Below are 15,146 nucleotides of genomic sequence, written 5' to 3'. Positions count from 1 at the left end.
TCCTTATGGCAGCAAGCACGTGAGTGAACCGCCCAGTTGAAAAATAGAGCTGTTTAGTTTAGGCGGTGGCAATGTTTCCAACCGACACAGCATTCTTGCCCGCACAGTTTACTTGCCCCTTTGCGCCCACAGTGTGCTTGCGCCTTTGCTTTACATCACACCCGCAAGACGATAATCGGTCTTCTCCTAGATGGCACTGCCCGTGCGGTCGCGCGGTTGGCGCGGTCGCGCCATCACGTCGCACGTCGCTCCCCCGCTGAAGTTGGCTCCCGCGCTACAGTGGACTTTGATGATCAGTGAATGTCAGTGGTGATGCTGTTATGCCGTGTTAACTTTTTGCTCGGCATTTTCTGGCCAGCCTCGCGAAATCCGCTTTGCCGCATGCCTCGCCGGCGCTACCGGCGCCGCATCCTCGGGCAGCCTAGGAACGTTGGAAGGCCTGTCCCCGTGAAGTAACCTATCAAGCGCTCGCGTTTGCGCATAATTTTTTTTTTTTTTTTTTAACCACAATTTTTTTGCGAAGTTGTTTTTTAGAGTTGATTTATTTATTGCCTTCTATGGCAACGGCGGTTCGTTATATTGAAATAGCAGCAAAATAGACTTCGTTATATAGGGACTAAAAATACATGGGGTCTATGGGCAAGAAATTATGAAAAATAAAATACTTCGTTAAATCCAGGATTTCGTTACATTGAAGTTTGTTATATCGAGGTTCGACTGTATTTCAATGTGTCTTGATCATTTCCATAATCCTTGCAAATTAAATTTTCAATATTAATAAAACTAATTAGGTTACATCAAAACCAAGTACATATTTGTAGTCAGATTGTAATGTCAAATAGGCCATGTATATTCCATTTGAATTGAATTGCAAGTTATATAAAAAAGCTCTAGAAGCAGTGTTCCCCCTTAAAGACGCGTTCCAGTAATCCCGGTGGGAGATGGAGAGGGAACGCAGGGGGGGGGAAACCCGAGGGGGCGACAGCGTACCTGAGCGTCAGCCACCTTTTCCGCCCTGGAGGCCGGCCGCTTGGCGTCAGACCTGCGCCCCAGGCGCCCCTTGGCGGCCATCGCTTCCAGCCTGCTCACCGTGGAGTTCTCGGTGCCGTCTGCTTCCGCGTTGGTCGCGGCGTGCTCCTCGGCCTTCTCCTTGCGACGTTTGCGCTCTCCCGCGGAGTGCGGAGCGTTGGCCAGCAGGGCCACGCCTGCGGACAAAACGAGTGTTTTGGGGCCACGCTCCGAGGTACGAGGGAAACGAGATGATGCAAAAAAGCCAAGGGGACAGGATTACTCGAGAATACAAACACATAGAAGTCAGCGCTGTATCGGTGTGTTACTTCTATTTGTCACTGTGCCTTTTTGTGCCATTTTGTTTTCTTTATAACAGACACCAACTCACCCAACTAAAAATGTTGCTACAGTTCCGAGGTTTCTCAGTTGTTTCTTTGTGGTACGAACTCAGTCTTTGCACCCTAAGTATTGAGGAAAACCCAAAATTATGGCCTTGTGTAGCCTCTTTCTTTATTAAAAAATGACACCAAATACTGCATTATGCCCCTTTTCGGTGGTGAAAAAAGGGACTTGTGGTGTTTGGTTGTGTTTTTAATAGAAAAAAACCACGCATGGTTCTAACTTTAGGTTTTCTAAGATGCTTAGGGCATGTAGCTTGAGCCTGCACTCCATTCCAAATGTTCAAAAGATAATTTCGCTCTTGAAGTAGGGGTAAACAAAAATAGAGCATTTAAGAGGGTGGGACAGCCAAAACTGGTTTTGGAGCAATTTTCGGAGCAGAAAAAACTGCATTTTGAAACATCCCGGATAAAAAATTACCACTTTGAATCCCCTTAGGAGCAACTGTGACACAATTTTAATAAAGCATCTTAGCCACTTGTAACATGATTTGCAATTCAAGCAAACTAGGCTTGTACTACAAGTGTTGAAAAGTATTTGTCACATCATGTGAAACCGCGATGTCACAAAACCATGTGTTGTTATGACGTCAAATGACGTTACAAACACACAGTATGCGCCCAGCTCATTCACAATCCATTATGTGCATCTCCGAGCTCATCAGATCTGCTACGGGGGCCCGAGTAAAGATGTGCTCGAAAGAACTCACCGACGTGAGCGTGCTTCAAGGCGCCGACGTCGTTTGTGCCGTCTCCGCACATGAGGGTCGTGAAGCCGAGGCTGTTCAGTGCAGTGATGACTTGCTCCTTTGGAAAGCGAAGCCGAAAAACAAAGCAGGGATTTAAACAAAACATTTTATGGTTAGATGCACCGTCTCCATGGACACAATAAATTTTCACAATCACCATTTCATGAGAAGCAACGTGGTCAGTGTGCAATTACTTCGTGGCATTGGCTTCTCGCTTACAGGAGGACTCATTATTGCGAGGTCATACAAAAAATAAATATAGTTACAGTCATATCTCGCTAATTCAAACGCGCGGATAATTCAAACTAACATGCCGATTCCATTCTATGTGTCTCTATGGGAGGAAACTCCCGGTAATTCAAACTTTGCTTTATTCAAACAAATGCTCGGTCCCCCTCGAGTATGATTTAATGAGATTCGACTGTACTTATATGAAACCTCTCTCTGCTACCCAATATACACTTCTGGCTTCAATAGTTTGTCGTAAGTAGACCGACCTCTATGCCAGGGGCGGTATGCCGGTGAAAGCGGCTACCTCTCCTGGAGGCTAAAATTCCCGCAAGAGGGATTTTTTGGTCACGTGACCAGCTCAGAGGCCAGGGCGTGCCTAGCAATCCAGCCGATTCTGCAAAGCAGACGTAAGCCTTGCCCGTTGTTTTCTTTAATTCTCTCTCAACGCGATCTTCTACAGAATTAACTTTACAAGCCGCTCCTGAAGTAGAGAAATGTGGTTAATTTCACTTGCATCTCAAACCTGTTCATCGTCTTCCTGCACACTAAAACGGACCCGAATAATTCAGGTGAGGACAGAGACTTATGGCTACCATTTCCCCTTCAACTACCGTATTTGCACGAATATAACGCGACCATGAATATAACGCGAGGGCAGGTTTTGATGCCCTCAAAAAGAAAAAAAAAAATTATTACTATTATAACGCGAACCGAGGCCGCGTCAATTTCTCGCACTCGGGGGCATAGCAGATGGGAAAAGTCAATGGAAATGAAGAAATATCAGTTTATGTTTTGACAGCACTCATCCTCACTGCTCAGGTCCTTCCGTTTACAATCCACTTGGCGACTACGCACATAAGCAGCAGCACGGCACCTGCTTGTCTGGTAGTTAGTTACTTTTTCTTCCCTGCCAGCTCCTCGGCAGCCCACAATCCAAACAAGGCAGGAAGCAGAAGCACCAACACACAAACACTAGATCACTCTGGAGCAGAAACTAAACAATGCGCAGGCAGAAAAAAAGACTGCTGAATCCGATACACGATCACACTTCTTGTTCTGGTTCCTCTGCATAAACAAATGCCTCGTGTTGCACGATTGCGTAAACGCGGTTGGTGGCCTTGGCTTGGCTTGACTTGGCCTGGCTTGGCTCGAATTGGCCAGTGCCCGCATGACGCGCGCACGCGCCGAGTTTCTGCGTTGTGTGCGCGTTGTACGAACACAAAAGCGATAAAAATGCTTTTTTATGTTTTCTAATCGCCCCTTCACATGGCCCAATAGCGAATAAATTCCCTTCCATACCCCCACTTCTTTTCACACCGGATATTTTGCATTGAGCCGGAGGGATGGCTTTCTCCTCTGGCTTTCTCCAGACTCGCGCTCCTCGTGGTTGAACTCGATTCCGAATATAACGCGAGGTGCGTTTTGGAGCTCGTAATTTCGGAAAAAAACTCGCGTTATATTCGTGCAAATACGGTATTTTGCGCTGCATAGTCAAGGCTGGTGCAGCTTCCAAAGTGCTCTAACGCTGTCACAGTTATACTTGCGTGGGTGCGTCGCTTTGCTTGGCATCTCTTGTGCGCGAGAGCGCGTGCGAAAGACAAAGCCACATGCTTTCGCAGCAGTGTCGAGCTACAGCACTGTAGAAGCTAGGCAATGTAGCAGGAAGGTAGTTGACGCGGAGCATTTTATACAGTTTGCAAGTGCGGTCTCAGGACGCTGCCATCTTGCTCAGTGGGGTGCGTTTTGGCACAGACATAATCCGATTACGACACCTTAGCAAAGCTTTGTAATCGGATCATGACGTGCCCCAGCGCACCCCAACAGAGCAGGTGCAAGCCCGCCCTGAAGCCGGACTTGCAAACGTCTATGGCTACGTCGTCCTCATGAAGCTGGTCATGTGACCAGAAAATTCCTCTTGAATGGATTTTTAGCTGCTGGTGGAGATATCCGGCGTATCCAGGAATTTTTTTCAGGGGGGGGGGCTGAGGTGGCTGGGATATCTATGACTTTGGGTGCGGAGGGGGGGAAGGTCAAAATGAATGTGTATATTGCCGCGCGCGCAGCTGGCCATGTAGGCAACACGCGCGTGGCCTAACGGTTCTTGTGCCTGACTCCCACGCGAAAAGCCAGGATTCGATTCCTGGGAGCGACGCATCTTTTATTTATTCCTGCAGTTTAGTGTTCTGGTAAATTCGAGAATCCCGTTGCTTGTTCGAGGTTTGAATGTTCCATGCGTCGAACCTTCTACGCCGATTATTCCCGAAGCCCACGCATGTACATAAGGGGCTCCGCGTAGCGAGCCACAGTCAGTCTCGCCGCAGCAAATGATCCTGCTGTTACGCCGTCATCAACGCCTGCGATGCTCTATTGTTATCTTCTGTTCCTTTTTGGTTTTGGGCAGAAGTTTGCCCCATTAAGCGCGAAACACATGTACGACGAAACCTTCCGATCCGACGTGCGGACTGCCGGAATGACCTTGGGGGGCGAGGGTTATCGTAGCATCGCAGAGCGTTGAAAACCCTCGCCTCCGACCATAGTATTGCGTGGTCGGACGTCGGATCGGACGGTTTCGTCGTACATGTGTTTCGCGCTTTAAATGTTTAGTTTAGTTCAGTTTTCGTCGCCTCATCACTTGTCATTCGTGACAATATTATAGAGTCGGCTGAATTGCGGAGAAGGTGGGGTCTGAAGCCCTATAAGGCTCCCCCTTGGCTACACCACTGCCGCATTCCTATCTTAACTAACACATTCCTAAAGGTCAAGTAAGCGGTAAACAGTATTAAGGAGTGCTTGACACACAGTTTCTGTGTGCCAAGCACACAGAAACTGTAAAACTGTTACTTTAATAGGAAAAACTCTTTACTTAAAAACAGGAATAGTAGAGGAATTAACTCGAGGAACCTCTGAACACCTGTATTCCTAGGAACTCGGTTTGATAACCCATTGTCTACACTCAAAAATTATCTAAAAAATTCATTCTTTTTTTTTTTTAAATTCTTGTTTAGTTGAAAGTATTGGCTGCGGCCCCAGCGATTTCATGTACAATATTCTATGCAGAATAGCTAAAACTTTGAGCAGTGGCATGCTGGAAAGCAAGCACTTGCGTCATTGCGTTCGACATTTTGAATCGGTATTGTTGCATACTTTTGCTAATCGGCATTATAATTGGGCTGTGCCTCTGGATCATTTGTGTTAGTTGCGAAGAGACTGAGCGCAGATGTGCCAAATGATGCAGAGCGAGTTTACCGTTTAAAGAAAACGTGCAAAAATATGGCATCTCTCCCATAAGCAGATACTAAAGAGCAAAAGAAAGTGTGGCTTCCATACTGTACTTCTTTTTTATTTCACTGATTGCTTATTTTTAAATGTTTCACTGTCCTCATGAACTTATAGTTATGGGCAGTCTACTGTAAAAAGACAAAATGAAAAATTCTGAGTAAAAATTAGAGATCTCTAATGTGGGCCATTATAATGGTTGCAATACTTATTAGCGGGACTTCCACATCCATGCTTACAATGGTTAATCGTTCTTTCATCAACAGTGAACTATTGTCTGCTGTTACCATAAGATTGCATGTGTGGGCCGCAACCCAACGATATCTCTTTTAATTTTTGGAAGTTATTTGCGCGTTAGTTGCACCCCCCCTTTTTCCGAGGCAAGCCAACTGCTTTCAGATTGTGGAGCACGCTCCGCGTCTCTGCCACCTTTACCCCTTTCGCGCTTTTCGCTGTGTTTAGAAGTGCAGATGTGAAAGAATAGGGGACTAAAGCTTTGGAAAGCTGTCATTTTTATGGTTTTCGTATCATCCACGGTTGCCTTCAGCCCATATTACAATGGCCACCGTGAAATCGGACGCTCGGGTTCCTGAACATCGCTGTCAGGCTTTGTGAATGTTTGGTTCTGCTGAGTTGGTTTATGCGGGCCCCACGACCTGAGAGCAGTGGGCAAATGGTAGTTTCAAATTGTTACTTGTGCCCTGCAGTACGGCAGACGCGCAACAGTTCGCGAATACGGTGTCGGCAAGATCTGCATACAGTGCTGGACAAAGTGCACAGTCCGAGACAAGCTCGCCGGTACCTCGCAACTGCTTGATGTCAACATCGAAACGGACGTCGGGTAAAGTTTCACAAAATAAATGCCTAACGCAAACCCCAAAAAGGCGCCTACTGGATGGCTCAAGAGAGAAACTCTGGCAGCCGTTGACGCCGGTCAGACTCGAGTGCCGAAGATACCGCAGGCTATGACCGAGACCGAAATAAAGGCGCTCTAGACTGTCGAGTGCGATTGCAAGTATGTCCATTTTTTTATGCACATCCAAAAATATTTTGTTTCTATCTGTGCATAGCCCAAACCTAAAAAGATTTCCCCGAAATCTGAGAGAAAAACTGTAAAGCCCATTCACTTCACGTGAACCTTCAGTATGAATCCTAGAGGACGACGTTTAGGGCAACCTCAAGGATGACCTCAAGGATGACTTCTAAGACGACCTCGAGGACGATGCCTAGAGGACGACGTCTAGGACGACCTCAAGGACAACTTCTAGGACGACCTCGAGGACGACGTCTAGGACGACCTATAGGACAACCTCGAGGGTGATCTCAAAGACGACTTCTAGGATGACCTCGTGGGTGATGCCTAGAGGACAACGCCTAGGACGATTCCTCAGACGACCTCAAGGACTACTTCTACGACGACCTCGAGGACGACTTCTAGGACAAGCTCGAAGACGGCGCCTAGGACAACCTCTAGGACAACGCCTAGAGGACAATTTCTCGGACGACCTCAAGGATGGCTTCTAGGACAACCTCGAGGCCGACCTCTAGGACGACCGTGAGGACGTCTAGGACAACTTCAAGGACGACCTTGAGGACGATGCCTAGGACGACCTCTCAGACGACCACAAGGACGATCTCGAGGACGATGCATAGAGGTGATAACAAAGGATCAGGACCTCACTATCTACTATAATAGGGCCAGCTAAACTTAGGAAAATAGAATATAGAGAGAAAAAGAGACAGACATACCACTGGACTACCAAATGCGGTTTAACCCATTCGCTACGGCGCGCGTCGCGCGCTGCCGGGCCGTCGTATTGCATGTTTTCCTCCTAAAACGGGGCCACACTGGGCGTGACTGTTTTGCCTGTATAATAAGCTTTTACAGTAAAACTCAGTGCGGAAACCAAGAAAACATGTTTGTTTACATGCTTAAGTGGTTCGTTCAAGTCTTTAAATCAATAGGCCCTCGCAGAGTCTTCCTTGTATGGAAGATCTCGAAGCACTCCATCCTCGCTCGCTTAAAGCGTCGCACAACCAGTGCGTTCTTGTGATTCAAACTCGAAACTGCTGCCGGAATCGCCCCATCGTCGACAGAAGGCTCGGAAAACTCGCTATCCTCCCCAGACGTCCCGTCATCATTGCTGTTGAAGAGGATATCTATGATTTCACCGTCAGAAAGGCTACACCGTACAATGGACGCTGCCATCTTCTCCAAGCTGGCAGCAATCAAGCGGGAAAGACGACACACAAAAGAACAAGCTTAAAGGGACCATGAAATGACCTTTTTACTTTTTCCAGATAACTTTTACATTAAACCGTCAATGTTCACTGAATGCCGAACAGGCATCCGTTTTCGTCTCGGTTTATTAACTTCTACACAAAAAATTATTGAAATATCGACTTTTTCATTCTCTCCAACTGACCGCAAAAGAAGCCGTGACGTAGACCGTTTCCGGAACCGGAAGTTCTCTCGGCAGTAGGAGAATGGGAGTGTTAGCGGCAACGAGTTGAACAAGTTGGGGTGCGCCGGTAGGTTTTACTGCGCTGATGTCACCGACGTATTTCCTGAATCGGCGCCTCTCATCGCCGCATCGCAGCTGAGCGAAATTCAATGAGATATGTTGCGCTACAGCGACAGCATGGGACTAGTCCCATACGCCGGTATGCCTGTTGGGAAGTGCAGCGAGTCTTCCGGTGAAGACTCCAGAAGTCAACCACCCCGTCATTGTTGGCAGAAGGGCCGGCCCGTGTCAGTCGTTTGCAAAGCGACGTAGATGGCGTTTTTCGCGGCCTCGGAGATGCAGGAGCGAGCCGACGTTAAAAAAAATATGTTTGAACTACGAGTGTCAGCAAGAGCCACGTAAATACCTGTTTACACTCGGAACGGACGCGCGCTTGATGGAAGTCTTGTATTCGCGCTGTTTGTAAGCGCTTCGGGACCGTTCTTTTACGATTGCAACTCGATACTGACGCGACACTCGGCAAAGAAAGGTTGGACCGGGGTTGTACGTATACCTCCCACGAACTGTTATAGCTCGACAGTGACGTGCAGTCTGCCAGAATAAAAATGGCATACCAATAACAAAGTGTACATACCGTGTTACGAAGGTAATCCATACGGCGTTTATTTCAGCTCTATATCACACAAAACAAGAAGATAGAATCGACGAGAGTCCCTTTTCGACGAGTGTTTGTCAACACTGCCTCGGAAAACAAGGGGAAGAGATTGACCTCACCTCTTAATCTAGAATTGAGATCAGTGATCAAACTATAATACGGGAAGGGTCCACAAGGGTCGCGCGGGCATATTCCACTTAGCACGCCAGCCGATCGTAGGCAGACGGTCTTGCGACGAAGCAACGCAGCGCCGAGTCGGAATGCCTGCTAGGCCTATACGCTTCGTCGGGGTCGGTGGATCCAGCGTTCTTGTTCGTCGTGGTCTGTTTTAAGTACTGTTTTCTTGCTGCTTGAAGTCGGCACGCACGGGAAGAACACGTAGAAAAATAAACGTTCAGTCAGTCAGCGTTTTGAGAGGAAGGAAAACAAAGAAAATAAATGTTCGTCGGTCGCCATCAATGGTCGCCGTCACCCAAGTAACTGTCGGCCCTGCCCTACTGCGCACGCGCAGTAGTTGCTTCGTTTACCACACGATAGATGGCGCTTGGCTCTCAGCATTATCAAATTTGGCAATTTTCGCCACACATCTGTAATTATGCTACAAAATGTGGATCTGAATATTATTTAACAAAACTTTTAGGAAACATTCGCCGGCTATTTATTGTTTACGATCGCGGTGCTGGTGGGGTAGGCTCTTACCCAATAGGCGACCTGGATTTGGCTGACGTGCTCCATTTCCGCGGATGCATCGTAGTGAACAGGCGAAGGAAGGAAGGCGCAAAAGAGTCCAGTTTTCTTTTAAAAGTTCTATAGCAAATAATTTTTTTTGGTTCCCTATTTTTGTGTTTCTTTTCACACCTTTTACGACGTGCGGTGGATGAAACTCGATTTTAAAATCATTTCATGGTCCCTTTAAACAAACAGCGAACAGAACAACCCTTGCCATTTGTTGGCAATGTATCTAACTACCCTACCCCAAAGCTACATAGTGCACCAACTAAGAATGGATCTTTAAAACATAAATTCATGCAGATTGGGGAATCGCCGGCTTTGGCAATATGGCCCCTGACGGCATGCCCGGCGATTCACCGGCTTTGGTAGCGAATGGGTTAGTAGTTCCACCTCTTTCTGAACCTTGACTTAGTGCTTTTTCTCTTTTTGTTTTAAAACCCACATAAAAACACACCTTATATTCAAAAACCGAACTAAACTTAAATTTTAATCACCCGCACTTCACCAGGACATAAAACACCGCAAGTATGTTTTTCTTTGGTATTAAGCTTGATCGAGGGCTCGCTGACGCATGTTGCTTCGTTTTCCTCGATGGCCAAGGTCTCGAGCATTTCTCGTACATACTGGTTCTTGTGTTCTGCGATGATGGTGACGCTGTTGAACTCTGCACTGCATTGACAGTTGCGGCAATGTGCTGGTAGATGACCTGCTGTTGTGGCTTTTAACGATGCTGCGTGTTCCCTTGTCCTGTCGTTAATGCATCTACCAGTTTGGCCAATATAACACCTGCCACACAATATGGGTTGTGATAAACAACCCTCTTTTCACGTAGGGCGTATCGTGTCCTGTGAGAGATATGGCAGGTTTTCAACATCTCTCACAGGACACAATACGCCCTATGTGAAAAGAGGGTTGTTTATCACATTCCCTCATTGTGTGGCAAGTGTTATATTGGCCAAACTGGTAGATGCATTAACGACAAAACAAGAGAACACGCAGCATCTTTAAAAGGCACAACAGCAGGTCATCTACCAGCACATTGCTGCAACTATGAGTGCAGTGCAGAGTTCAACAGCATCACCATCATCGCCAAACACAAGAACCAGTATGCACGAGAGATGCTCGAGACCTTGGCCATCGAGGAAAACGAAACAACGTGCATCAGCGAACCCTCGATTAAGCTCAATACAGTAAACTTTCATTAATTCGACCTCGACGGGACCTTGAAATTTGGTTGAATTATCCGAATGATTGAATTAAAAAAAGGACAGAAAAACGGTTAAAATTAAACTTCCTTTTATTGTCCAAAGTACTCACAGATGGTCTGCTGCCGTCTGCGCTTAAAACGCGAGTCGAAAAGCCTGCTCCGGAGAGCAGCGTAACTAAACGTCATGTCCCCGAAAAATTGCGTACTAAAAAACAAAACAAAATAAAACATTAAAAAAGTGAGTTTTACGAGCCGTCTTTGGCGCCGGGCAGTCAGGCCGTCAGCGACAGAGAAAAACAACAAAAACGAAAAAAGGAAAAGAGAACTTGCGCTTTCCGACGCGCAAAAGGAACCACACACGATGCCACAGAAAAGCGCTTTGAGCGTGCGCTGAGAAAGCTGCTGGGAAACCAAACCTTCAGCGACTGAAAAAAAAAATAACAACAAAGAAGGAAAAGAAAAGGAAAAGAGAACTCGCGCTTCCCGGCACGCAAGATGGACCGCACCCGACGCTACAGAAAAGCACTTTGAGAGCGCGCGCTGTCTCCGTGCCCGACCATGTGCTATGTTCTCCGCAGTACTCCACGCCAGATTGGTTGCGTTGGCTCGTGTCATTCGCTACGATCCATCTCAACGGCATAGAGGAGCAGGCGCATATTTGCGCACTTCTGCTTTGCAGCAAAGAGCCTGTGTTTCACCGTACATTGGTGGTTTTTCTACCGTGGTGCCGTGCAATGTGAGCCCGCGCGCATTCGCTCGGGACGAATTATCCGATGCGGAGTCGTTTTGAGTTCGAACTATCAAACTTTTCCTTCCATAGAAATGTAACGGCTCTCGCGGGGACTTTTGAACAGGATCGAATTAAACAAAAAGTCAAATTAACCGAGGTCGAACTAACGAAAGTTTACTGTACCAAAGAAAAACAATATTTGCGGTGTTTTATGTCCCGGTGAAGTGCGGGTGATTCAAATTTAAGTTTAGTTAGGTTTTCGGATATAAGCTGTGCTTTTATGTGGGCTTTAAAACAAAAAGAAAAAAACAGGGTGTCTAGCAAATTATTATTTTGAAAATCCCTGACTTTCCAGGTTTTCTCTGACAATTTCAGGTGAAATACCCCGACCACTGTGGAGGCGGTTAAGTATATAAGAACATTACAACACAAGGCATTGAGCATTGAGTACTTTGAGGATCATTTTGCATGGGCTTAATCCAACTTGCACATTCCGAAATATTCGGATTCGTCCAGTCCCGATTAAACTAGCACTTTCTTGCCGCCGACATCGTCAGTGAAGAGGCCACTTCTGGAAACACCATGAAAACACGACGCTCAACTACATACATCAATAACTAAATAGCAGCATGGCCGCCGGATGCACACTTTCGGATACTTTCGGCTTAAGGCTTGAACTGGATTGGGGTCTGCGGCATTCCCATTTGTTGCTAAATCTAGTAGCTCTAACTGGATCTAGTCTAGTGTCATACCCTCAATTCAATCAAAAGCTTGGACTGGATTTGTCGGCTGTTCCCTCTGCATCGGGCAGCACACTCAACATCGGGTGAGCAGAGCCTGCGCTCCTCTCTAAGCAGAATTTATTGCATATTTTTCTGCCCCCAAGTCCTCACCACTTTGCTCAGGGCACTCAATGGCGTTCCCAGCTCATTTTCCCTGACTGGGGTCGCTTTTTTGACAATATCCCTGACAATTCCCCGATTTTTCTTGGTAATTAAAATTTCCCCGGCAATTCCCAGTTTTCCCAAATTTCCTTGGTCGCTAGACACCCTGAAGAAAGCACTAAGTCAAGGTTCAGAAAGAGGAGGAAGTATTAAACCACAGTTGGTAGTCCAGTGGTATGTCTGTCTCTTTTTCTCTCTATATTCTATTTTCCTAAGTTCAGATGGCCCTATTATAGTATTATGCACCAACAAGCTCAACTACAGCCCGTTACTCACTATCTAATATTGCCAAGGCAGGCTGATACATGCTGGTTGCCCCCCTTTTTATTTTTAGTTATTCATACTTCCCACGACCAATGGGGAGCTGGTTGCCCCCTGATTTTATTTTTAGTTATTCATACTTGCAACGACCAATGGGGAGTTTCCTGCTGACATGTGAGGACACAGTTTTCCGCAGACCCTAAACCTTAACAGCTTCGCTGTAAAATGTGTGGCCTTAACGCACATTATGCTGTAATTTCCACATATTCTTCTTTAAAACACTTTCAGCCTTTCCACTCTGGTGAAGAGGGAAGACCAGCGAAGCAGTACTATGATGGAACGACTGCAAGCACGACTTGTTGGACAACCTCAAGGACGACGTCTAGAACGACCTCAAGGACGGCTTCTAGGACAACCTCGAGGACGACCTCAAGGACGACTTCTAGGACGACCTCGAGGACGGCATCTAGGACGACGCCTAGAGAAATTCAGCCTTTCCACTCTGGTCAAAACCAGAGTAGCTCATAGGTGGCGGTAGCTGTCCAAAGTTTTGTGTCAACATTTCTTTGCGGGGGACATGATCCTTGGGAAACTAGCCCTTAACAGCTCCATTGTAAAAATTAATGAGCTTGATCGTGCCGACAAAGACCGGTAAGTGCAAGATGTGCAATAGGCCTCCCAGGGAAGATGAGAAGGGCGTCTGGACGGTACCGCCGACCGAAAATCCGCTGTCATTTCTGGCACACGCCGTGAGTGAGCACTGCATGACCCAGGAAAAGCCACGAAGCATAAAAGTCTCGTGCAAACGAGCTCGCTTTTGTGTGGGCCGCACCACCGACTCTGGACAGCTCAGTCGGCAAAGCACTTGGCTGACAATCTCGAGGTAGTGAGCTCAAAACATGCCAAGGAACTGAAGTATTTTTTTATATGGTTTCCTATTGGTGTAACATTTTACGGTGTGGGTTTTTCGTTACAGCCAAACATTAGTTCCAGCCAAATATTACAGAACTCCATAAAAACTGGCTGATAAAACAGAATCTGCATTAAAAGAAGCATGTTGACACAAAGAATAATATCTAAAAATACAATCTGGAACCCTTCAACAGTGCAAAATATAAAGCTAGCACATCCCCCCTGCATCAAGTAACTAAATGCAGTGCATACAAATAAAAAAATTAAAGACGTTTACAAATCTCTGTAATGCGAAATTAGAGCACAGCTCTTGAGGAGGAGGAGGGTGACCTCAACACCAATTCAGTTTCCCCGCTAAATTTAGCAGGGAAAATGACGTCACATGACTTTGTGTCACTTCACCCATGAACAAATTCAGTTTCTTTGCTAGATTTAGAGGGAAAATGGATGTCACGTGACCTCAACCCCAATTCAATTTCCTGCTAAATTTAGCGGGGCGGTTACGGCAATGGTGCGCAACGGGAAAACAAACGGCTAAGAGCTGCGCTCTAAAAAAAATGAGCAGCGCTGTCTGATTATGCAGTACAGTCACAGCGATAGCTGCAACACCTTATTTGACTCTAATGTATCCCTCCGTGTCTCGCGCTTCACGAGGACGAACCGTCACCGACGCATGCTCCGAGAGCGACGTACTCCGGGCACTGCACGAGACTCGTACACACAGCTGTACATCCAGGTGTCCTCAACACGCGCAATTTACTAAGCGGCAGGTCGAGGCAGCTGGCGTAGCTCCGTGGTAACGCCAGCTTGACAGCCGGCGGACCGTGGATCTAATTCTCCGCATCGGGCCTTCTTCTTCGAGCATCTGGCAATCTCGACGACCAACACCCTAAATTGCCCTATCCACGTTGCCCTACCTCGTTCTGAGGGGGCAAGAGCCCCAAAATGGCTGTCACCGTAAAAATACAAACGACCACATAAAGTGCACTGTGATGTATGATGGTAGCTGTTGCATTGTTAAAAGATGCGCTCTAGGAGATTTGCTTTTAGACGACATGCAAGGTGCAATGCACTTCCCGTTACCGCTCTTTGGTAGGAGAGCGAATCTTCTGCAGTCTGGCCGTGTCAGTGGTCAGGAGAACTTAGCGAGAGTCGTGTTGACGCGCCGTCCAAGGACCTTCCGGAACTAAGGGGCGGCGCAGTGGTGGCAGAGAGTGAAGGGGGGGAGGGGGAGGTGAGCGTTGGTGCAATGCATCGTGCGTGTCGCAGTAAATGACGCAGTTGCACGAGGGACGAAGACGACGGGAGAGGGCGATGGCTAGCTTCCTCGGCGGCATAATCACTCTCTCCCCGCGATCACGCGGGTTTTTTCGCACGGATCCCAAGGGATTGCCCCCAAATGGGGCACTAACAGCCACTGCCATATAGGGTGATGACGATCAAAGTACATGTTTTTGAGAAATACTAAAATGGGCAGTCGGGCAAATATTTGTTTTGTGTAAACCTTCAATTCGTCGATCATTAGAAATGTTCCTTTCTGGAAATGTTCTTGATAGGTAATATTTTTCTGAAAAA

The 15,146-nt window shown here is 46.9% G+C and overlaps 1 protein-coding gene across 2 annotated transcripts in view; it reads right to left on the bottom strand.

The window, feature by feature from the left end:
- LOC8031038 (endoplasmic reticulum transmembrane helix translocase) overlaps window positions 1–15,146 on the bottom strand; it is a 105,496-nt gene that overhangs the window by 34,397 nt on the left and 55,953 nt on the right. Inside the window, exons 18-19 of one of the 2 annotated variants that reach the window (XM_040210932.2) lie at window positions 2,120–2,216; window positions 991–1,205 (exon numbers count right to left, since the gene is read on the bottom strand). In XM_040210932.2, the coding sequence (XP_040066866.1) occupies window positions 991–1,205; window positions 2,120–2,216 (312 nt within the window). The remainder of the gene's footprint in view (window positions 1–990; window positions 1,206–2,119; window positions 2,217–15,146) is intronic. The other variant, XM_042292648.1, reaches the window with a different exon arrangement.

The sequence above is a fragment of the Ixodes scapularis genome, unplaced genomic scaffold (assembly GCF_016920785.2).
Source record: "Ixodes scapularis isolate PalLabHiFi unplaced genomic scaffold, ASM1692078v2 PGA_scaffold3__209_contigs__length_174095766, whole genome shotgun sequence".
In the NCBI taxonomy this organism is placed as follows: Eukaryota; Metazoa; Arthropoda; class Arachnida; order Ixodida; family Ixodidae; genus Ixodes; species Ixodes scapularis.
The sequence above is the reverse complement of the archived record's forward strand: the minus strand, read 5'-3'. Positions and strand labels throughout refer to the sequence as shown.